Source organism: Geotrypetes seraphini, chromosome 9 (assembly GCF_902459505.1).
Source record: "Geotrypetes seraphini chromosome 9, aGeoSer1.1, whole genome shotgun sequence".
Lineage (NCBI taxonomy): Eukaryota > Metazoa > Chordata > Amphibia > Gymnophiona > Dermophiidae > Geotrypetes > Geotrypetes seraphini.
Window position 1 is genome coordinate 26,726,327 of NC_047092.1, and position 23,358 is coordinate 26,749,684.

The 23,358-nt window shown below is 42.5% G+C and overlaps 1 protein-coding gene across 1 annotated transcript in view; it reads right to left on the minus strand.

Moving 5' to 3' along the window:
• The window catches only part of RELN (reelin), a 534,390-nt gene that overhangs the window by 180,896 nt on the left and 330,136 nt on the right, over positions 1–23,358 (minus strand). Inside the window, exons 23-27 of the mRNA XM_033958706.1 lie at positions 18,838–18,975; positions 16,139–16,325; positions 5,978–6,183; positions 3,900–4,071; positions 389–589 (exon numbers count right to left, since the gene is read on the minus strand). Of these exons, the coding sequence (XP_033814597.1) occupies positions 389–589; positions 3,900–4,071; positions 5,978–6,183; positions 16,139–16,325; positions 18,838–18,975 (904 nt within the window). The remainder of the gene's footprint in view (positions 1–388; positions 590–3,899; positions 4,072–5,977; positions 6,184–16,138; positions 16,326–18,837; positions 18,976–23,358) is intronic.

A 23,358-nucleotide genomic window follows, 5' to 3' on the forward strand; every position in this document is an offset into this window, starting at 1 on the left:
TGCTATCCATGGAAAATCCAGACCCCTAAACCTGCCCCCAGGCCCGCCCAGTTCCACCTATCACCCCGTTATGCCCCAATCCCGCCCCCAATCCCACCTTAGCCCCGCTCCCTTGGACTGTCCTCGACGGGCAGGAGCACCTGCCCAACAGTGATTTGTTCCAAGCTTTGCAAAATCCAGACCAAATGCCGGGTTTTGAAAAGCCGTCCCGACCCCCGGACATGTCCTCAAAAGGAGGACAAGTCTGGTGAAACCCGGATGTCTGGGAACCCTGCATACACATGCACTTAAAGACGATTTAAATCAGCACAAAGGAAGCTTGACATCTTATTCCAAGAAGGCCAGGTTTTAAATGGAGGTAGAATTCCTTTGCTGGAAAGAAGCATACCTTGAAATGAAGGACGTAGCCGGGTTTTAAGGTCAAGTCGCGAGTGACTGCAAAACGATCTCCCTCTGATTTACCAAATATCATGGCAGATGGGGTGGCAGAGCAGAAGCTTTCGTTCTTTGCCATTCCTTCATTAGCTAACATCAGCCACAGACTAAGCTGGTTTAGAGGGTAATCAAAGGCTGGTTTTTCATAAAAGTTCTGGCCCATAAGAAAAAAAAAAATAATGGTTAGAATACTGTTTTGCATATCCATTCATAATATACCAGTTAGAGTACCAGGGGTCTCAAAGTCCCTCCTTGAGGGCCACAATCCAGTCGGGTTTTCAGGATTTCCCCAATGAATATGCATGAGATCTATGTGCATACACTGCTTTCAATGCATATCCATTTGGCCTCAGAGAAATAGGATGTTGGAGAATCCGGTAGCCTTGACATATGATACGATTGTATTTGGCACAGCAATGAGAGCACATAGTCAAATTTCTTCAAATAACAACAAACTTTTATTTATATTAACTGGAATAGCAGTTCAACAAATAACATACAATTGGAAAAGTTATGACAGGTTAAATTATAACTTTTGGTGGAATTCAGTATGCCATATGTATAAAATGGAACGTACATTTGCAACACAAAAAGGTTATATAGATAAGTTTAAGAAGATTTGGGGACCATTAATAGATTTTTGCAATGAATGATACAATTTTCCCATAATAAGATATTGATAAGAGGGGGGGTGGGAGGGTTTATTTTATTCATCTTATAATATAAATAATTTATCAATATAGCTTGTAGTTGCCAAAGGAAGGGGAGGGAATGGGTTTATAATTGAGAAATAGTTGGTATACTTATTAAATATTATATACTGTTTCAAAATTCTAGTAAAAGATTATATAATGATACGTTATATATATAGTATAGTAATGTATGAAGGAATATCGAGTGTGTACGTAATGAAATTGTATAAATTTAAGTGGTACACTTGTTGTTATATGAAAAATGAATAAAAAAACTTAAAACGAAAATCTCAAGAGGAATGTCTAGCATAGATTATATGGAGAAATCAAATCCCAAATGAAGGCCCTCTTTCACTAAGCCACGATAGAGGTTTCTACTGCGTCCAGGGCGCTAAATGCTCAAGTTCAAGTTTTAATTTTTATTTGATGAATCGCTTATTTAGTTTTACTAAACGAGATACAACATTAATGAAAAATATAAGCATATATTTAGACATACCATTTAAAATTTAAAATAATGGGTTAGACAAATAGACTTTACAGACCAATCAATACACAAGGTAAAAAGGGGCAGAACTACAATTCAATGCTTTAAAGTAGAGAATGACACGGTGACAAAATTCATCACCGTTCCCGTCCCCGCGGATAACCGCGGGAAACCATCTTCGTGTCATTCTTTAAGGAGAGAGGGAAGAATCATAGTATAATTGGGCACAACCACTGATCTGCAAGCTTTGCTTTGAAGAATGCTGGTGTAGAAGGACCGAGGTTGAAATAGACACTAGAAAATGACATGGGATTATTTCCCGTGGTTATCCGCGGGGACGGGAACGGTGATGAATTTTGTCACCGTGTCATTCTCTACTTTAAAGTACAGAGGAGAACCATAAATGGAAAGAACATTAGGGAGGGAAAAGTGGAAACCTGGAAGAAAACTAATATAAAGTTTGAGCATAATTTAAAGATTAAAAGCATCTTTAAAAAGGAAACTCCTTAAGTTACTTTTAAAACGACTCAAACCATTTTCCTCTCTTACGTGCTGAGGCAAAGTGTTCCAAAGTTGTGGACACTCATAGGAATTCTATGAGTGTCAGAGCATTTAGCTCTCCGGGCCACAGTTGAAACCTCTCTCACAGCTTAATAAAAGGAAGGGAAATGTATTGTAGTTAGGGAGCAAGATTAAAAATGACAGAATTTCTCCATGCAAAGAATTAACCCCCCCCCCCCCCAAAAAAAAAAACACAACAACAACATAAACACAAAACCTGATACGTTATTTGAACAAATAAATATGTATTTCTCACTCCTTGTCAGCTAAGAGCTTTTCTCGACCGCAAGAAGATTTCTGGAGGGAATACTGATAATTAGTTAGCTTATTATAAATAAGGTAGAGATGCTTCATGTTAGGCCTTTTCTTTTTTAGTTAAGTTGCTTCTTTTGTCTTCCCTACTATATATGCTGTTCGTCCCTAAATGGTGATCTAAGAAGGCGTGGCTATCTGTTTTAGAAACATAGAAACATGATGGCAGATAAAGGCCAGATGGCCCATGTAGTCTGCCCATCTGCAACATCCACTATCTCCTCCTCCACCTACGGGAACTCCCCACAGCCATTTCCTATTGGCGATCTGCACGGGGCAGGAGCGTAGGAAGATCGCGCCTGCCCTGAAAGCCCGCTAGACCACCAGGGAAGACGGGAGGGAGGCGAGGGTGGGTCAGAGCTGGATATTTGCGGTATTTCCCTACTCACGGTCCGGCTCAGCCCCTATCCCCCGCGAATAACGAGGGAGATGTGTACAGTTACATTATTTAAACAGTGATATCTGAAAGTACACAGTTTACAGCACTCTGATATAGAGTAATTATTGCATTACATTAGGGATTTCTATTCCGCCGTTACCTTGCGGTTCAAGGCGGATTACAAAAGGTTTGTCCGGAGATTAGAAGTATTTAGGGAGTAGTTTATACATTTCTTTGAGTTGTTAAGGATTACATCTGAGTTGTCATGATATTAGAAGTTCTCATGTAGTAGTTGCAGGTGATGCAGTTGTCCAGTAAGTGTGGATTTGAAATTGCTATATCAGACTTCTCCATTAAATCATCAAAAGACTCCAGAATTATCTGTCAAAGCGATTAACCCCCTCTTTTACTAAGCTGAGATAGCATTTTTAGCGTGCGCAGAATTTTAGCGTGCGCTAAACCCGTGCTACGCGGCTAGAACTAATGCCAGCTCAATGCTGGCATTAGGGTCGAGTGCGCGTGGCAATTCAGCGCGCGCTAAGCACGTACTGAAACCGCTAGCGCAGCTTAGTAAAAGGAGCCCTAAGTCTGGACGTGCCCTGGCATTTAATATCTGAGGTTAACTTAGCCCATGGATGTGAACAACTTCTAAACCACCTACAATTCATCAGAATCCACCTCAACACTCTACATGCCACCCTCTTACTTAAAATTTTCGTTCCGCCTTTAGGCGCACTGATTAGGTTCCAAATATATGCAGATGACTGCTGATTAATTTGAGCAAATTATGTTCAGCTGATTAACAGAATTAAAGGACTGCTTGAAGTCCATTTGCATGTGGACCTGCTTTAATAAATGTAAGTTTAATCCCACAAGCCCGAGGCTTTCTTAATCAAGAAGAGTTCTATCATTTTTTTTCCCTGAAATTGCAGCATAAGGCGATAGTTTTAGGGCAGTGCTTCTCAACCCCCTCCTGGAGGCACGCCAGATGCACATCCATAGCAGATTAAACCACCGTTTGGTTTTCTTTTACCTGTGGTAAAGTTGGGTACATAACAGGAACAATGTGTTTCTGATTTTCTGACAAAATGATGATGTCATCAATTGCCCACTGGTCATAGCCTTCCCCAGAGAAATTGGGCTGCCACCAGCGGAACCTGGTGCAAGGAGTTTTGGCAACAGGAGGAAGTTCGAGATACACAAATCTGTATGATAAAAGAACTTAATCACTGCAAACACAGTTTATAGTTCATCATTTATTATTTATATTTTGCTTTTATTCAACGTGGATTACAGTAAAACATACCTAATTAAATATAGTATAGATTCAATACAGCTCAAACATGACAAATATTAGGGTGCATATTTTATTTGGTAAAAAAAGATGATGCTTCAAGTGAAACACAGTTCATTGTATGATTGTATGATTTCATGCCATGTCAGTGCTGGTCACACTGGCAGCAGAATTTAAATAAAATTATATGCCTATAAAACTGGAGACTGGAAGATTCCGGAGAATATTTCTTTATATACTAACGTACATGAGCAATGATTAATCATACTAATACAATGATTTCCAACAAGACAACATCATTGTAGCAGAAAAAAAAATATTGCAGTGCTTAACAAGGGTAGGGAGTCATTGAGGGTAACATGGATCAGTTTTATGCAAAAAGTTACAAATTCTATAAATGGCACCTAAAAGTTAAGCTTGCCATTGCTTACCCAGTTATAGAATACGGTGAGTTATGCGCATAACATAATTAGCAAATTTGTATCATTTCTCGGCCTTTTGGCTAAGATCAAGTTTAGCTAATTGGTGCTAAAATTACACTCAATTGGAGCTGAGTACTAATAATTGGCATTAACAAGTACACTAGAGAATGACACAAGGATAAATTTATCCTCATCCCCACAGGAACTCAATTTCACCATGAGTTTTGTCCCTTCCTGTAAGCTCTGCCTTAACCACACATACCTCGAACACAAATGATTTTAAAGTGTTTGAGGTTTGTGCAGATGAGGACAGAGCTTAGGCATTGGTGGAATGAGGCATTATGACATCACAATCTGAGCTCTAGAATGTTGCTACTTACGATTTTAAAGTGTTTGAGGCTTTGCAGATGAGGACAGAGCTTAGGCATTGGTGGAATGAGGCATTATGACATCACAATCTAAGCTCTAGAATGTTGCTACTTAGGATTTTAAAGTGTTTGAGGCTTGTGAAGATGAGGACGGAGCTTAGGCATTGGTGGAATGAGGCATTATGACATCACAATCTGAGCTCTAGAATGTTGCTACTTAGGATTTTAAAGTGTTTGAGGCTTGTGCAGATGAGGACAGAGCTTACAGGAATGGGGCAGGGACAGGAAAAGAACTTGCTGGGATGGGAAAATGAGTTCCCATGTGAACAGGGAAAAATTTGTCTCTGTGTCATTCTCTAATTGACACTAATTAGCAGCTGCACACATAACTGACTTACGCCCCTATTCTATAAACTGAGGGGAAAATTCTAGAAATGGCACCTAAATTTAGCTGCCGGTAGGCACTCTAATGGCATATAAGATAAGTAACAAACACTGTTTAAAATGGCAAAAAAATGGCACTACTAAAGTGCCTACCGGTGCCTACATAATACACGCAGGAATCGCGCCTACATAGGTGCTTTAGGCCGTCGAATGCCACTGTGGGAGTGGCTAATGCAGGAAATGGCGTTAGGTTGCCTACAGCGCTTACATAGGCGTGATTCACAACAAAGACAGGTGCTGGAAATGTAGGCCCGGAAAACCCTGGCCCATATCTTTCGCAGAGGCGCGATTCTGTAGAGGACGCCGTCGTGTGATTGACACATAATCAGCGGTCGCATTTTAGGTGGCCGCCGATATTGGCGCCCTGTAGAGAATCCAGGCTTGAGCGTCTTTCTTCTCTTGCACACAACTGCAAAGGTGTGGGGAGTGGGGGACGGGGGAAGGGTGTGAGGAAGTGGGTGGAACAGCGTTGAGCACGTCCTCACCGACTTGGGTCCTGAAATTCATCATAAAATTTCTGCCTCGCACACAGTAACATAAACCAAGAAGTGACTTACGTTACTGCTAAATTCTAAGCCAGTACCTGGGTTTGATGAAGTCAGAAAAGTACATTTCTGCCAATAGGTGCCAGCTAATGCCTCCATTGTTGCTGTACTGGAGCAGCACACCCTCCTCTCTGCTGTCTGGCTTGTTGCATGAGACGCTTTCACCGCCTATCTGTATGTAAAACTGGACAAAATCCACCCAGGTAGTGTCCAGATCCCAGCTGACCAACAGCCTTTTCCCATCCTACAAGAAGTACAGAGACAAAGCAGGAATGAATTAACATCATCTTGCTTTTATAAATGTATGATACTTATTTGGCCACAATGGTGCACACCTTCAATGCTGTGATATCGTAAGAAGCAACCAAGGATGCAGTTGAGATTTCCAGAACACACAGGCCCCTTCTTTACAGGTGAATGACAATTTTTATGTTGGTCCAGTAAAATATATCACAAGATGCTGTATAAGTCTAGTTTTATTCAGTGCCAATGTGACTGCTGGAATTCCTTTCTTTTTCTTTAATTTTTATGAATATTTGTTACACAATTAACAAAATCAGGAAAAACTATTAGGAAATAGTTCAGAAGAAACAACTTAAAATTCAAATTAAAAACTTAAGCCAAGTCCACGTTAACAAGGGCCCCTCAGTACAACCTAGAGTACAATCTATAAAGAAAACAATTTACACTCATCCTTGACAGGCAAAATGACCAAATCCATTATGTCCTTTGGAACTCCTTTCTTTCATGCAAACACAAAAGCTACTACTAATATCACAAGCAAGATATTTTAACATTTCAAATCCCTAAACGTTCATGGTAGTTTCTGAAAGTAGAAATTTATCACCAAAACATCTTTGGTGCTGTATTTCTATTCATTATGGCAACAACAAACAAAGAATCCAACAAAACTGCAGTAAAATATCGAGTCGAAAGACAAAGGCAAAAACAGCAGTGATGATGTACAAGATGGCAAGTTTTTAATGAACAATCATAAAAAATAAATAAATAAAAATATAATCACAAAACAGTTTGTTTCCAAAAGGATTGATGAACCCGGACCCGACACGGTCCGTGTTTCGATGAAACACTCCTTCCTCAGGGGTCCTATAATGTATCATATACAAGAAAACCTGATGGATAACAACTGGGACCAGCGGTAAACGGTGACAGGTCATATGCGCGCAAGACAACAGCACGCAGGCAAAAACGCCAAGACAAATCAGCGCAAAGATAATAGCGCGCGTCGCTCAGATGTCTTGCGCTCAGATGTCTCTAGCTCAGATGTCTTGCGCTTACTTGCCGGCACTCAGATGTCTCTCGCCCAGATGTCTTGCGCTCAGTTGTCCCGCTCGTGCTTGTTACTGAAAATGATTTGCGCGGAATTGTCTTGCGCTCAAATGTCTTGCACTCAGTTGTCTTGGCGCTCAGTTGTCTTGCCGCTCAGTTGTTTTTGCGCTCAGTTGTCTTGCGCCCATTTGTCTGCGTGCTGTTGTCTTGCGCGCATTTGACTATGAACCGCGGTAAACAGTTACAGTTTGCTCAGCTGTTTACCGCTAATCCCAGTTGTTATCCATCAGGTTTTCTTGTATATGATACATTATAGGACCCCTGAGGAAGGAGTGTTTCTTCGAAACACGGACCGTGTCGGGTCCGGGTTCATCAATCCTTTTGGAAACAAACTGTTTTGTGATTATATTTTTATTTATTTTATTTTTTATGATTGTTCATTAACAACTTGCCATCTTGTACATCATCACTGCAGTTTTCGCCTTTGTCTTTCTAGTCATTCTACCTGTTTCTGAAGAAAATTCAATTATTTGTAGATTTTGATACCTTCATTTGAAAACTGAACAGAAGGCATTTAGGGGCGAAGTTTTCAAAGTGGGCTGTCTTTAAGAAGGGGTATATTACTACAAACTCATGTTGTTTTAGCACAGACCTCATTTTATTCAATGAGACCTAGGGCTCTTATTATGAAGCCGCGTTAGCGGTTTTAACACGTGTAATAGCGCGTCCTAATTTGCCGGCCATGCTAGCCACTATCGCCTCCTCTTGAGCAGGCTGTAGTTTTTCGGCTAGCGCAGGGGTTACCGCGCGCTAAAAAGTTTTGTGCGATAAAGCCACTAACGCGGCTTCATAAAGGGAGCCCCTAGTTACTAATAACCTGAGTTAACTGTAAAATAACACATCTTAATGGTTGCTCACATTGACAACTCTCCCTTCCCCACACACATGCACTTTAGTGTTTCAGATATGAACCTGCCTTTCTTTTTTTATCTCTTCCGCCTCAGATTTTTATTCCTCAGTCTTTTTACAGATGTTTAAAAGTCTTAATCCTTGCAGTTGTCTGGAATAAACCCTGTGTATCCTGTATCATGTCCATACGTCCTGCTTAGATAAAAACCATTTCCATGCATATAATTCTGAGCTGATTATGCTACATTCATACTTTAAATGGGGCCGAGGACCGGTCCAGCAATTTAGTACTGGATTATGACTCATGAAACCTTGGGGGTAACCTCCAGTCTCCCCTCTGTTTCTGATTGTGTCCTTAAGCAAGTCACTTTTATTTTTGCCTCTGAGGCCCAGCTGAAAACAAGACATTTGTCTTACCGTGACTTTGGCAAGTCAACTAATTTAAAAGAAAAATGTATCAAAGCAACCTAACACACAGATAAAGGACATAAGAACAGAGAAACTAGGAGATAGCAATGAGTCATCGAGGCCATCTTCGTGTTTCCAGCAGAGGCAGGCAGCACATGCTTAGAGGAAGTATACAAGGAACTGAGCATATGTGAAGTTGTTTATATCTAATTATCCTTCCAGTTTCTAGTATTTGTTGTCTATTAATTCAGGATGGTTTAAGAATGCACTGCACCCAGGATAAGATTTCTTACTTTTTATATAGCCAATGAATGATCTATCTTTCAGAGATTCATCTAGAAACTTTAAAAAAAAATAGGGGACTTTCACTAAAATGCTGTAAAGTTTCAAGTTTAAATTTCAAGTTTTATTAATTTTAATATACCGACCATCGACGTGCATCTAGCCGGTTTACAATGCTAAAAAAATTAAATTAAAAGTTAAAAAATATATGTATTTAATGATTATAAGTGAGGAAAAAGTGAACATTAAAAGACAATTTATAAATACAAACTTGGACTTGGGGGTAAAGAAGGGAAGGGGAAGTCGATAAATACATCGTTAAAAACAAAATAAAAGAACAGGGAGGGGGGATATGACATCAGGAGAGGGGGGGGGTCGCTTCTTAAAAGCGGTTGATGATAAGTTTTACTAGCTGTGATATGCATCTTGAAATAAGAATGTTTTTAGTTTAGTCTTAAATTTGTCGAGGAAATTTTCGAGGCGGAGTTGAGGTGGCATAGCGTTCCATAAAGTTGGAGCAACTATGGAGAAGTTAGTTTTCCTGGTGTAGTAGAATTCTTTGATTCTTTGATGGAAGGGATGGTCAATAGATTCTGATCTGCTGATCTAAGTGTCCGAGAAGGGCAAAGAGGAATGATGAGTTTATCGAGAAAAGATGGAAGTCGGGAAAGTTTGATTTTAAAGACCAGCATTAAGATTTTATAAGTGATACGGTGTGAAATGGGTAGCCAATGGGCTTAGATGCAAAAATTAAGTTGCAGCAAGGGCAAAGCCTATGTGCTATTTGTTGGTGTATGGTCAGATTGATCCCATAGAGTTACCACGCAGAAAATTTTTTTTTTTTATTGAATGGTATGTGAAGATACAGTAAAAAAAAAATAAAAATTCTGCATGGTAACTACGGTAGGGTTACCAGATTTTACTTTAGTAAAATCTAGACCCGTAGACCTGCCCCCCCAGGCCTGCCCAGTTCCACCCAACCCTGCCCCATTACGCCCCAGTCCTGCTCCCAATCCTGTCCTAGCCCCACCCCCACTGCCTGCTCTTGTCGCGCAGGAGGGCATCCACGCGATGATGTCACGCATATGCACACGCGCATGATGTCATTGTGTGGCATCTGCACATGCACGGGTGCCCTCCTGCCCAACACGATTTTGAGGAAGCTTTTCAAAACCTGGACAAAGTGCCGGGTTTTGAAAATCTGACCGGACCCCTGGACATGTCCTTGAAAAGGAGGAAAATCCGGGGGAAAATCCAGATGTCTGGCAACTCTATAAGTACATCACGGGACGTGTCGAGTCGGAAGATGATATCTTCTGTCTCATGGGACCCTCAACCACCAGAGGGTATCCGCTGAAAATCAGGGGAGGGAAATTTCATGGCGACTCCAGAAAGTACTTCTTCACCGAGAGAGTGGTGGATCATTGGAATAGATTCCCACTGCAGGTGATTGAGGCCAGCAGCGTGACGGATTTTAAGAGAAAATGGGATACTCACGTGGGATCTTTAAGGGAGTGAACTCTGGGGGACGGATACTTGGAATGGGCAGACTTGGTGGGCTATAGCCCTTTTCTGCCGCCATTTTCTATGTTTCTATGTTACTCCATGGCATCATGCTGGCTATACGCCAACAAATAGCACACGGGCTATTTGTCATCCATAGACTGGCACAAAACCGATTTCTTGTTAGATCTGTAATTCATCAAGTCACTAGGGCTCGAACATGAGCTGATAACACCTAAATTAAATTAATTAAGTGAAGATACACTAACGGCCATGCCCAGTCCACACCAGTTCCCCACCCATAAGCTGCCATTTCCTGTCCAATAACAGGCAATGCGATTAGTGCATGAATTAGTGCAATAACAGTTACCATGGCAATGGGCTAACCGATGTTCTAATTGCTTACCACACTTTCGTAAAAGAACCCTTATGGTTATTCCATTTGCCTTTACAATTTTCTGTGGCTACACATCCAGTGAGTTAACTATATATTGTATGAAGAAATACCTTCTTTTGTTTTAAACATATTCATTTTATTTTTTATTTTTACTTATTGGGATTTATTAATGACCTGTATGAAGAGATTCACCTAAGGCGGTGCTCAGCAGGTACAGTGTGACATATAACTTATAGTTTTGTTAAAAGCATAACAGTGAAGTTATCAAACATGCATAAATGCAATCAGTGAGGTAAATTTGGAGATAGCAAACTGAATCCTAGTAATAGAAATAGCAGAATATAGGGCTCCTTTTACGAAGCTGTGTTAGCGGCTTTATCTCGCGCAACTTTTTAGTGGTAGCTGAAAAACTACCGCCTGCTCAAGAGGAGGCGGTAGCGTCTAGCGCGGCCAGCAAATTAGCGCACGCTATTACGCGTGTTAAACCGCTAACGCGGCTTCGTAAAAGGAGCCCATAGTGTCTGAAATATATACATCTAACAGCACAGTAGAACAATCATATAATGGCAATATGGTAAATGTCGACATATAATACCTTAATAGACATCATGGAAAGTACATTCATATAACATGATTGTTGCCGTTTTCCGGGTCTCACCACGTCTGGGTAGGTAGAACCAACATTTTAGTCGTCATGCTGTGGCTTTCTTCAAGAACAAAAAATAAACCCTACAAAAGTGGAGGCAGAAAAATCACTGAACTAGAAAAAACCTCCCAAACCCCAAGAGAGGAAAATGATTAGGGGAAGGAGACAAAGACCAACTGAACACTCAATCAACTGTGTTAGAAATTAATAAATGCTTAAGCGGGTCTTTGTCTCCTTCCCCTAGTCATTTTCCTCTCTTGGGGTTTGGGAGGTTTTTTCTAGTTCAGTGGCTTTCTTCAGGGCATGCTGTGAGGTCTGTATGGCAACTGCTCATTCAAAAGAAATTTAGCACAAAAAGGACTGGGGTTGAGGACAAACGCCTTCTCCCTCTATCTAAAAGTTTCTACCTCCCCCCCTCCTTATGTCTGACAGAATTTTTAAAAATGTGAGCACAGACTTCCCCGTCAGAATTTAAACTATGTGCCCACAGATGTTCCCACCATAATTCAAATTTGGGTTACCAATGAACTTTCCCGCCAAAACTGAAATCTGTGACAAACTAACTTTCCCGCCAAAACTCAAATCTGTGACAAATGAACTTTCCCGCCAAAACTCAATCTGTGACAAACGAACTTTCCCGCCAAAATTCATATTCACGATCAACTGACCTCCCTGTTCTCAGTCAGGTCCATGGACCCATGATATATAGAGGCAACTGCAGACCTCACAGCATACCCTGAAGAAAGGCAAAGCATGATGGCTAAAACGTCAGTTCTACCTACCCAGATGTGGCAAGACCCGGAAAACAGCAACAATCATGATGTCAGCTGTGGAAGCCTAAGAGAACATTCATATAACATAGTTATGACATTCACAATGTAAACACAAAATACAAATAAAACACCTTAGTAGAATACCTTAGAACATTCAAATAGCATACATACGATAAACATGCCAACACAATATACAGGCATATGACCCAACTTAGTAGACATGAAATAAAAACGTAGCAAATGATGGCAAGATCAAAGCTAGCATGGTCTACTCCATCTGTTTAAGAAATTGGCTAGGGTTGTGCCCGCTACTCTTCGCAGGTAATCCTATCTTTGTTTTTAGGGCTGTACCTGCCAACATATAGCAGATATAATGCTCATGATGTCAGTACGATACAATGAAACATCTTAATAGGCAGCTGAGCGGCAAGTGCAGTTGACACATACTGTAGTTAGACATGCTGGGTAGGACAAAATCACTGGGATAAATAGATGTGCAGCTAAACTGAAGGCAAATTATATGTACAGTAATAATAAGGTATAGGAAAATGGTCTTAGTTACAGGGTGCGTGGCCAACTCATCCAGATGCAGAATGAGTGGTTAGTGAGTTGCCACATATATTAAAATCTTGGGAGAAAAGCCAGAATTTCACCTGCTTCCTGAAGCAGAGGCAGTGGCGTAATAAGGGGAGGCGGAGAGGGGGGGAGAGGTGTCCGCCCTGGGTGCCATGTTGATGAGAGTCGCCGGCAGCCCTCCTCCTCTCTGTCTCCCGCCATCTTTCCACTCTTCCCCTTGCTATGCGCACACACCCCTTCTCTTCCCCTGTGCATCTAGCTGTTCGCCGCCACAAGCAACAACGTCAACGTGCTTCCTTGCGGCCGCATCGTCTCTTCCACCGACGTCACTTCTGGGTGCTGCGAGGAGCACATTGATGCTCTTGTTGACGCTCTTGTTGCTCTTCCACCGACGTCACTTCTGGGTGCCACGAGGAGCACATTGATGCTCTTGTTGACGCTCTTTGTTGCTCTTCCTCCGATATCACGTCTGGGTGCCACGAGGAGCACGTTGATGCTCTTGTTGCTCATATTGAACAAGTACAGGGAAGGGGGTACGCACAGGGCAGGAGATATTGGGGAAGGAGCAGGGGAGATGGAGACGAGGGCAGGGGAGGAGTGCCTCTCACCCTCGCTACGCCACTGAGCAGAGGTAATCTATGGTGATAAAATTTCCAGATCCAACCACCAGAGCAGCACACTGTTTAACATCTGGCGCACCTTAACTTCTAAAAACGTCTCCACCATTCCCCCCTCCTCCCCATCAGCAGACGACCTAGCAAAATTCTTCAACGAAAAGATCACTACCATAAGGAGCTCCTTCCCTCCATCAGTCTCCTAGAACTCTCTGGCCCCCAACGACTCTAACCCTATCCCAGCAGACAGATCCTGGACTACTTTCGAATTCGTATCTGAACCCCAGATCTCTAAACTCTGCCTCAAATTGAAATCCTGCAAATGTATCCTGGATCCATTCCCTTTCTACTTGTATGAGAATATTCCCACACAGGCCATCTCATCCCTCACCAGACTTATAACTCTGCTTTAGTATCAGGCCTGTTCTCCCCAGGAATGGGACATATTGCCTTGTCCCCATTATTGAAAAATGCTGATCTTGACCCTTCCTCTCCTTCCAATTACCATCCCATAGCAAACTTCCCTCTCCTGACTAAAATGCTAGAGGCCATCATTTCCACTCAGCTCTCTTCCTACCTAGAAAGATTCTCCATTCTCTTACCTTACCAATATGGTTTCAGACACAACTTCAGCATTGAATCCCTCCTGGTCTCCTTAATTTCAAAGGTGCAACAATTACACTCTAGCAATAAGTTTGTTGTCCTATTACAATTCGATCTCTGCAGCTTTTGATGTCGTCCACCACGATATTCTAATTTATCAACTTTCCGAGATAGGCATTGATTCCACAGTCCTAGAGTGGTTCTCAAACTTCTTACGCTCCCGCTCCTACACTGTCAACACAAATGGCACCACGTCCGCTCCTTGGAAACCGACTTGTGGAGTCCCGCAGGGATCACCCCTATCTCCTATCCTCTTCAATATCTAATGTCTTCCCTGAAAACCTTCCATCTATCTTCCTTATACTGATGACATCCTTGTCCTTCTCGAGACATACTCAAACCTTACCAACCTCTCTGAGAACATAATAGCTTGCATAACGAAACTCCAATCCTGGTCCCACTCTGTTCAAATGAAACTGAATGAGTCTAAAACTAAACTTCTCTGGCTCGGTCCAAAATTAGAACAGCTGCCCACCCTCTTCGCACTACCCTCTGGTGCCACGCTGCATCTTGAGTTCTCAAGCAAAGTTCTAGGCATCATCATCAACTCTTCTCTGTCCTTCAGCGACCACCTCAACTCCCTGGTAAAATCATGCTTTTTCAGCCTCTACATGCTGAGGAAAGTGAGATCCTGCTTCCGCCAACAACATTTTGCCGTCCTTATTCAATCCATCATCCTTTCCAAACTAGATTACTGTAATTCCATCTACCTAAGTCTAACTAAAAAGAGTCTTCAAAGACTCAGAACACTGCGGCCAAGTTGATCTTCACAAAACGTAAATTTGACCATGTTTCCCCACTTTTGTCCAAACTCCACTTGCTCCCAATAATCGCCAGGGTTCACTTTAAATGTTCCTGTCTAGCTTTTAAAATCCTACACGGCATCCTCCCTCCCCTAATCCCTCTATCTTAGAACTCCCCGAATTTCAACACCACCAGATCCACCCAAAAACTTAAACTATCCTTCCCCTCACTAAAAGGCATCGTCCTTGCGGGAAAATTGGGACAATCTCTCTTCTTCAGAATTTCAGGGCTTTGGAATAACCTTACTGCCCCACTGCGGAATCAGGTCTCCTTCCAACTATTCTGCAAGCACCTGAAAACTAGTCTTTTCACAAAAACGTTATGCTCTCCTCCCCCCTTTACACTACCTTCAAACTCAACGTGTTATACTTTCCTTTATTAAACTCTTGTAAACCGTACCGAGCTCTATATTCATGGAGAGGATGCGGTATAAAACTTAAGGTTTAGCTTAGTTTAGTAGTCTTGAGTTCGATCTAACCCCTCTGGAAGTGAGTTCCAGAAAACAAGGGATATTCCTGAGAAGGTTCAATGATGGGTATCACATTGCGCAATTTCTTTTGATAAGAGCACAGCCAGTGGCATAGCAAAGGGTGAGAGGTGCCTGGGATGATGGCGCCCTTCCGCCGCCCTTATCTCCACCCCTCCTCCTTTCCCAATCCCCCCGGCTGCACTCTCCTCTTTCCCTTCCCTCGTTCCTCTAGTTGTTCACCGCCGCGAGCAACAAGAACTTCAATGTGTTCCTTGCGGCCCCCATTGTCTCTCCCGTTGACGTCACTTCCTATGCGCAGCATGGTCGTGAGGAGCACATTAAAGTTGTTGCTTGCGGCGGTGAACAACCGGAGTTACAGGGGAAGGGAAGGGGGTGCCGATGTGGTGAGGGGTGCCGGTTCCTCCATCAACATGGTGCCTGGGGTATACTGCACCCCCCCAAGTTACTATGCCATTGAGTACAGATAACAATACTCCTCAAGTGGACTTTAAAGGCTTCAAAGGCATGTAGAGGGCTAACATTTTTTTAGGTCCTCTGGCCTATATTGTCTGACAGAACTAGAGGTCAATTGCTGTAATTACTGGGGACATCAAAGCTGATTCATGAAGGTTCAGTAACTTTATAACATGAAAAGCGTGCATTATTAGTGATTATGTACTCAGTGGAACGTGCAGTAAACAGACACTTCTTTGCATTAAAACAATGCAGCAGCTTCATGAACCTGCCCTGTTTAATTCATTCACATCTTATCTTATGTCTATCCTGGCCACCGTTCAAACCTGCCCAAATTGCCTGCAGCTGCCTACCTCCCCCTCCCCCCGCTATTGTTAAACACGAACCATACCTTGCTGAAGTATAACGATGACCCAGATGAGATAACACCGCAGCCTTGCTCTGGCTTTGCGATCTCTCCTCCGATGACCTCCTTCCATTCTGTCTTTAGAACATTCAGGCTTTCAAAGTCTGACATCACAGTTGACGGAAGGGAGGTTTCCGGGCGGCATTCAGAACCCTGGTATCCTGAATCACATCTGCCAACACGTAGACACAATAAGCTTTTAAAAGCAAACTTATTATTTCTGTACACTGAGTGCCTTGATTGAATTTATAATCATATTAGCTAAGACAGGGGTGAGAAACATTTACAGTGTTTCCCTGCGAATTTGCGGTCTGTGGTTCGCGGTCCTGGTCATTCACGGTATTTTCTGATCGCGAAGGGGAAGCAAGAGAGGGCAGCTGTAGAGGCAGGAGAGGGCAGCTGGAGCGCCGACGAGTGAAGGAAATCACTCGCAGTATGCTCCGACCGCCTCTTCCTGTACTAAAGTCGGGCCTCACCAATCAGGAGCTGCATGATAGTTGATGGGGCCTCACCAATCAGGAGCATGCGTGATAGTTGGTGGGGAAGGAGCGGGGCAAAGGGGAGGATGGGAGCTGCGCCCCCATCAAGACGGCGCCTGAGGCAAACCACCTCCCCTCCCCCCATCTCCACTTACTATGCCACTGTCTGGCTCATTGGCCCTGATTTTATAAACGCCTACAGCACCCAACTCCTAGGCGCTGTTCAATGTGGTTGTCAATCAACCGCTAGGCGTCATTTATAGAATCGCACTTAGCAGTGCCTAACTCAACTTATGTGTCAGTGGGAGTCATAATGTAAGCTGCCAGTATATTAGGTCAGGGCTTTTCTGGCCTAATTTACCAGTGCCTAACACAGATGCCGACCCATGCCTATTCTCTGCTCCTAAACACAACCACTTATCGAGTTCTACGTGGAATGTATAATTAATTATTATTTTTTTAATTAGCTTTTACTGATATGGTCAATTACCGTGCCAATTAAACAATTTTGAGTTCTGTGCAAAACTTGGCTAGGTGCTGGGTCAATCTAGTGGCCTAGTGGTGTTTTAGCCTAGGTACCGTTTATAATATCAGGGCCAAGATTTTGTTTTCTGATTCTTTGTTCTGAAGTGGTCCATTACCTTTCACCTTTCTAATTTTTTGCTGCTATGTACTTGGATGGAGGACCCAGGGGTGGGGGGGGGGTGGGGGGCTTGTTTAGGTTGGGAGGGGGGCGGGGGTGGGGGGTTCTTTGGTGGGTATTCTAAAATTGTTGAGCTGGTTTTGTTAAGTTTGTTTGTTTGTTTGTTTGTTAAGTTTGTTTGTTTGTTAAGTTTGTTGCACTCTTGTTTGCTCAATAAAATACATTTGACTATAATATCAGGGCCATAATGTATGTGTAGGACATTTTCTTTGTATACTTCCCCTGGACTCATGGACCACATAAAATTCAGTAGCAGGCCGCAGGTTGCTCACCCTTGAACTAAGAGGCTTGAAGCCTTGTGAGGTATGTTAATATGTTATGGGTGTCATTTTGTAGTTACTATATAGTAGTTATCAAAACTAATGTGCAGTAATTGCAAAGCTTCTGTATCAATGTTGGAGGTTTTCCCATCATTTTGCTGTGCAGCTCTGGCACAGAAAATGTTGTTATTATGTGGTAAGTACATGGCAAATAATGCAATAAAGTTAACTGTTCCCTCTTTTTTGCGGCCTCAACGGTTGGGGGTAGAGGGAGTCTTATGTTAGGTGCCGAGATACTAAACACAAATTCTATAACACGTATTAATTAACTGGCTAAGATGAATTAATGAGGCAACAGCAACTCCTAAATAGGAGATGGCAAATGCTCCCATTTTAACTGCAATTTTCTAGATTAAAAACATGTGACATATTAATCACATCATTTTTAAAACATGGCACCTATGTGAGAAGCCCATACAGACAGGTGTCTTCAGCGTGGAAACGAGACGCCCGGCACTGCCACATGGTACCCCTCTGCACTTTTCCCTGCCATATGCCCTCCCCCATGCCCTCTTCCCGCTACATGCGCCCCCATGTACCTCTTCAAATCTTCACCAGCGGTGAGCAGTATCTCCTACCTGCTGTTTGCACTGGCCACAGCTCTCCCCTCTGACATCACTTCCTGCTCCCGCAACCAGGATGTGACCTCAGAAGGAGAGCTGAGGCCGGTGTGAAAAGCAGGTAGAACATGCTGCTGGCGAGGATTTGAAGAAGTGGGTGGGCGGAGAGGAGTGGCGCTCCCACTATGATGGCACTTGGGGTGGTCCACCCCCTCCCCCCTCGCTATGCCACGGCTCTTCAGGTTCTTTCTCTTTCTTTGCCATTCTTTCTGTGTTCGTCCCATCTACATCTTAGCATCAGTTTACCGAATCGTCCTGTATGTGTGTATAAGGACAGTTCATCTTGGTCAGTGTGTTTACATTTATGTTTTTCTCAGGTATCTCTTATACTGCGAACATCTGTATGGTTTACAGTGCAAAACAAAGAGTATTTTCAAGTATTCAGCTGCACAATATTATAAGAGCCCTTTTCTACATAAAATATGCTTTTCAAGCAGAAAATGTTTTATAAAATTATCTCACTGGAACAACTTATCCAATACTTTGGCTATGATTTTCCTGAGACTTTAAATCCAGTGAAATTCAACGTAATATCTATAAAATGTATTAAGTTACTAGGTACCTGCATATTCCATGGTCGCACCAGCCCTGTCCATTGCACATACTTGGGCACTGCTGTCCAATGTAAATATTGTCCAATGCCCACTCGTCTTGAGCTGTGTAATATCGCTGACTCCACCGGAAACGTGTAGCACTGGACCTTGAAAGCAACGGAATGTTTATAGCACTTGTGGTCAAGTGAACAGAGAAACAGCTGCTGATGGCAGAAAGATTTTAACTTTCCATTTATGAAGGACAGATGAACAAATAAACCTTTTTATTCATACAGACTCGCTGAACTTGACTCAGTCAAATGCAGAACTCCGAAACAGGAAGAGATGAGAAGCTGCACTCGGCAATCCAATACCTCTTTTTCTACACGTGTTAGTCTGACAGAAGATCTTTGTGATTGGGAGGGGGAGGGGGGGTTGTATAATGATATCACTCATGGACGCTTGATGAAGGCACTGGCCGAAACATGGGCTGTGCAGGGTCTTTGAATAAAGTTGCTTGCCGTGAATTTGGCTCTGCATCATTGCATCCATCTTTGGCATTCTACACTTTCATTGTGTTGCAGACTCTTTGTGTTCCTGTCCTCCTTCTGGTTTACCTGTCCTTCTATATAGGGTACCCAAATTTGGGCACGCTGCTGAGATGGGTGTCAGGTCAAAAGCGCGCCGGGACAAAGGCGCGCCCAGATAATTGAGGGCAGCGCGCGCCGCCGCCGCACCACTCTAAATTACTGTTTTTAGCGCTCCGATGGGGGGGGCGTGGGGGGAACCCCCCTACTTTACTTAATACACATCGCGCCGCGTTGTGGGGGCATTGTGGGGGGGGGTGGGGGGTTGTAACCCCCCACATTTTACTGAAAACTTCACTTTTTCCCTGTTTTTAGGGAAAAAGTTCAGTTTACAGTAAAATGTGGAGGGTTACAACCCCCCCAAACCCCCCATAACGCCGGCTCGATGTCTATTAAGTAAACTGGGGGGGTTCCCCAACAAACCACCCGTCAGAGCCCCTAAAAACTATAATTTAGAGCGGCGCGGCGGCGCGCACTGCGCTCAATTGTCGGCGCGCGCTTTTGTCTTTCGCGCCGTTGTCTATGAACCGCTGAGATGTGTGTGCAAGTTAATTGGTCAAGGAGCTCTTTGGTCCTAACCACCCATTACTGATGTTAATTGACATTCATTAAAGTATGCACCTGCGTCTGACTGCACGCCGTTCTATAAGAAAGGGTGCCTAACTCCCAAAGCATGCATCCCCAAAGGGAGAATGGCCATGGGAGGGACCGGGACACAGTCACAGTCTTGTAATTATACCCGATCCTCTAATTCTTCTGGAAATGCCCAGTTTACTCTATTGTAATCCACCTAGAACTGCAAGGATAAGACGGAATAAAAGTCACTAATGTAAAGCAATTGGTGTGAAAAGGAAGTTGGTTCCCGAAGCAGCGGATCGCGAAACGAGGTCTTGCAGAGACTCTTGTTGAACTTTCCGTGCAGTGAAAGCTTTTGGGATTACAATCATCGTTTGGAGTTCCATTATCATTGTCATATGATATAGTCTTGTTTGGAACTTCATTATTGCCCAAGAGTCCGATCAAGGCAAACCAGAACAAATTACTTCTCATTATGCAGTAATTCCAAGTCCAAGAGGTCTGGGTGCTGAAGAGAAGAAAGCATTTTTTCCCCCCTTTGAGACTCGCCTGTTTTGTACCTGCTTTTATGTGGGTAGATTTTCTTTGGAAAATAAAGCACATAGACAATGAATACCTCTCCTAGATATGGCTGAAAGTTATGTCTCTACTTTTAGAGCAGGGTGGGTCCATTCACAACAGTACAGACAGGGATTTGGAAATCCCCTTATGCATTCTATTTTTCCTGACCAACCTCATGCCAGGAAATTCCTCTTTATCCTGCACAGTCAAATGTAGCTGCTGTGGAGAGAGGGAAGGTGAAGGAAATGAAAACTTCCAGCACCTGAGGTTCAGGGGTGGTAGATTCAAGAGCAATGTTAGGAAATTCTACTTTACGGAGAGGGTGGTGGATGCCTGGAATGCGCTCCCGAGAGAGGTGGTGGAGAGGAAAACGGTGACTGAGTTCAAAGAAGCGTGGGTTGATCACAGAGGATCTAGAATCAGAAAATAATATTAAATATTGAACTAAGGCCAGTACTGGGGCAGGCTTGCACGGTCTGTATATGGCCGTTTGGGGGAGGATGGGCTAGAGAGGGCTTCAATGGCTGGGAGGGTGTAGATGGGATGGAGTAGGCTTTGATGGAGATTTCGGCAGTTGGAACCCAAGCACAGTACCGGGTACAGCTTTAGATTCTTGCCCAGAAATAGCTAAGAAGAAAAAATTTAAAAAATTTAAATTGAATCAGGTTGGGCAGACTGGATGGACCATTCGGGTCTTTATCTGCCGTCATCTACTATGTTACTGTTACTACGTAACACCACAAATCAAAGAGGAAGATGTATTTCCGAGAAAAGCACATCTTTTCTTTTTCTCCACTTCTCAAAAGATATTAGGACTTTGACTTCTCTTATGCTGCACAGTACACAGAATACCGTCCAAAAAAGTAGGGGAGGGGAGGGTCCATTATTAACTCTTTGCCATCATGTATATATAAGGGATGCATTTTTCTTTCATTATTAAAATAAAAGACAATCGCTTGGGGGATGCGGCCGTTCTATTGGAGGGATTTGATAGGGTGGTTCTCTCTTTCTTTTTCACTGCATGACTGGAGGGAGGGGGTGGTTTGGGTAGGATTTGGAGGAGGGCCAGGAATTAATGGTCTAAGAAGGGGTTTCACTGGGGTTCATAATAATCCAGGGTCTTAGTATGTTACAATGTTCCTTTGGGTTATTCCTCTGTTGGGCTTGTCAAAGAGTTATTTATTCTTTTTGTATAGTCATGACCTAATCTCTTTATTGTTCACATCTCTTGAGGTTTGGGGGGGGCGGGGTAGAGGGGTCGGAATGTTGTTATATTATGTACTTTTCACTATTGTATTTTCATTCTTGCACTGTCAATATTTCTGTATTATTCTGTCTTCTGATGTTACACTTTGAAATTGATGCAGGACTTTAGATGTTCTTTGTATTAGCTATATTCCTAAATTTGCCATTGGTGATTATATTTGTTTTTTGCATCAATAAAAAAAAAATTGTTTGACAGGAAAATAAAAGACAAATAGCTCAATTTCAGAGCATTATTCCAAAATTAGCACCGCATTGGCGCAGTGGTTAAAGCTACAGCCTCAGCACCCTGAGGTTGTGGGTTCAAACCCACACTGCTCCTTGTGACCTTGGGCAAGTCACTTAATCCATCCATTGCCCCAGGTATATTAGATAAATTGTGAGGCTGCCGGGGCAGACAGAGAAAAATGCTTGAATACCTGAATAAATTCATGTAAACCGTTCTAAGCTCCCTTGGGAGAACAGTAGAGAAAATTGAATAAATAAATATATAAATGTTGGAATACAGAACTGTTAGGTTAGGAATAACTGTGACACCATGAAGATGCCTTAGATGAAGAAAGAGGTGGAGTTCTGGGGTGCAGATGATGGGGGAAGGTCAGGGAAGATTTTTTGATTTAAGAAGTGGATTTGCCAGCCTTTTTTTTTTTTTTTTTTGTTTGTTTCATGTCAGCTGTACTATTTTAAAATGTAAAGCAAATAAAAAAACAAAGAATGAAAATAAACAAGATCCCCTGAATGCCCCTAATGTATATTACACACATACTCCCAGATTCTGTACACTGAGGCCAAAGGTGCGCATGTACTACTTACTATGCACTTTGCTGATTTGCATATGCATCTTAATTGTTTAGAAGTCAATCAGCATCAATACTTGCCAATTAACTCGCAATTGCTGTCACTAATTAACACTAATTAGAATTTACAGGCACAACTTTCTAAGCATACCCTATAATGTGATGTATACGGATTCTAGTGTGCAGCTCCCACAAGGGGGTGTGGTCATGGGAGGAGCACGGGCAGGTTGTGCCCCTTTTTAGGGGGGAACTGTTATTTCGTTTTATACTTGGTAGTATATACGGTAGACAGAGACCAATACCTTTTCCTGCTTTCAAAGAGTTTTAATGTGATTGCACAGACATCAAGCCATCTGGATCAAGAAACACAACATTAAAAAAACAGCACACAGACCTATCACACACACACACACACACACCGAGTAAAAAAAACCACAGCAAGATGGGAGAAATGTCTGTGAAACAAATTAGGACATGGCACTACCAAGAAAGCAAAAAAAAACTATGATACAAACTGTGGAAGCCTAAGAGGTCCTGATTTAAAAAAACCAAAACAAAACACCCCAAACTGTTCTCTCAGGTTGATAGAGCATCATTGACTGCAAAATACAATGAGATGGAACTGTAAAACCATGTAATTGATAGATAACATGAGCTCAACATATTTGCTAAGTCAAACATTTCTAGAATTTTACATTTTGACCTTTTTTTGAAAAAAAATATTGAAAGGAAATAAATCATCCTTCCATACTAAGGAAACCTAATA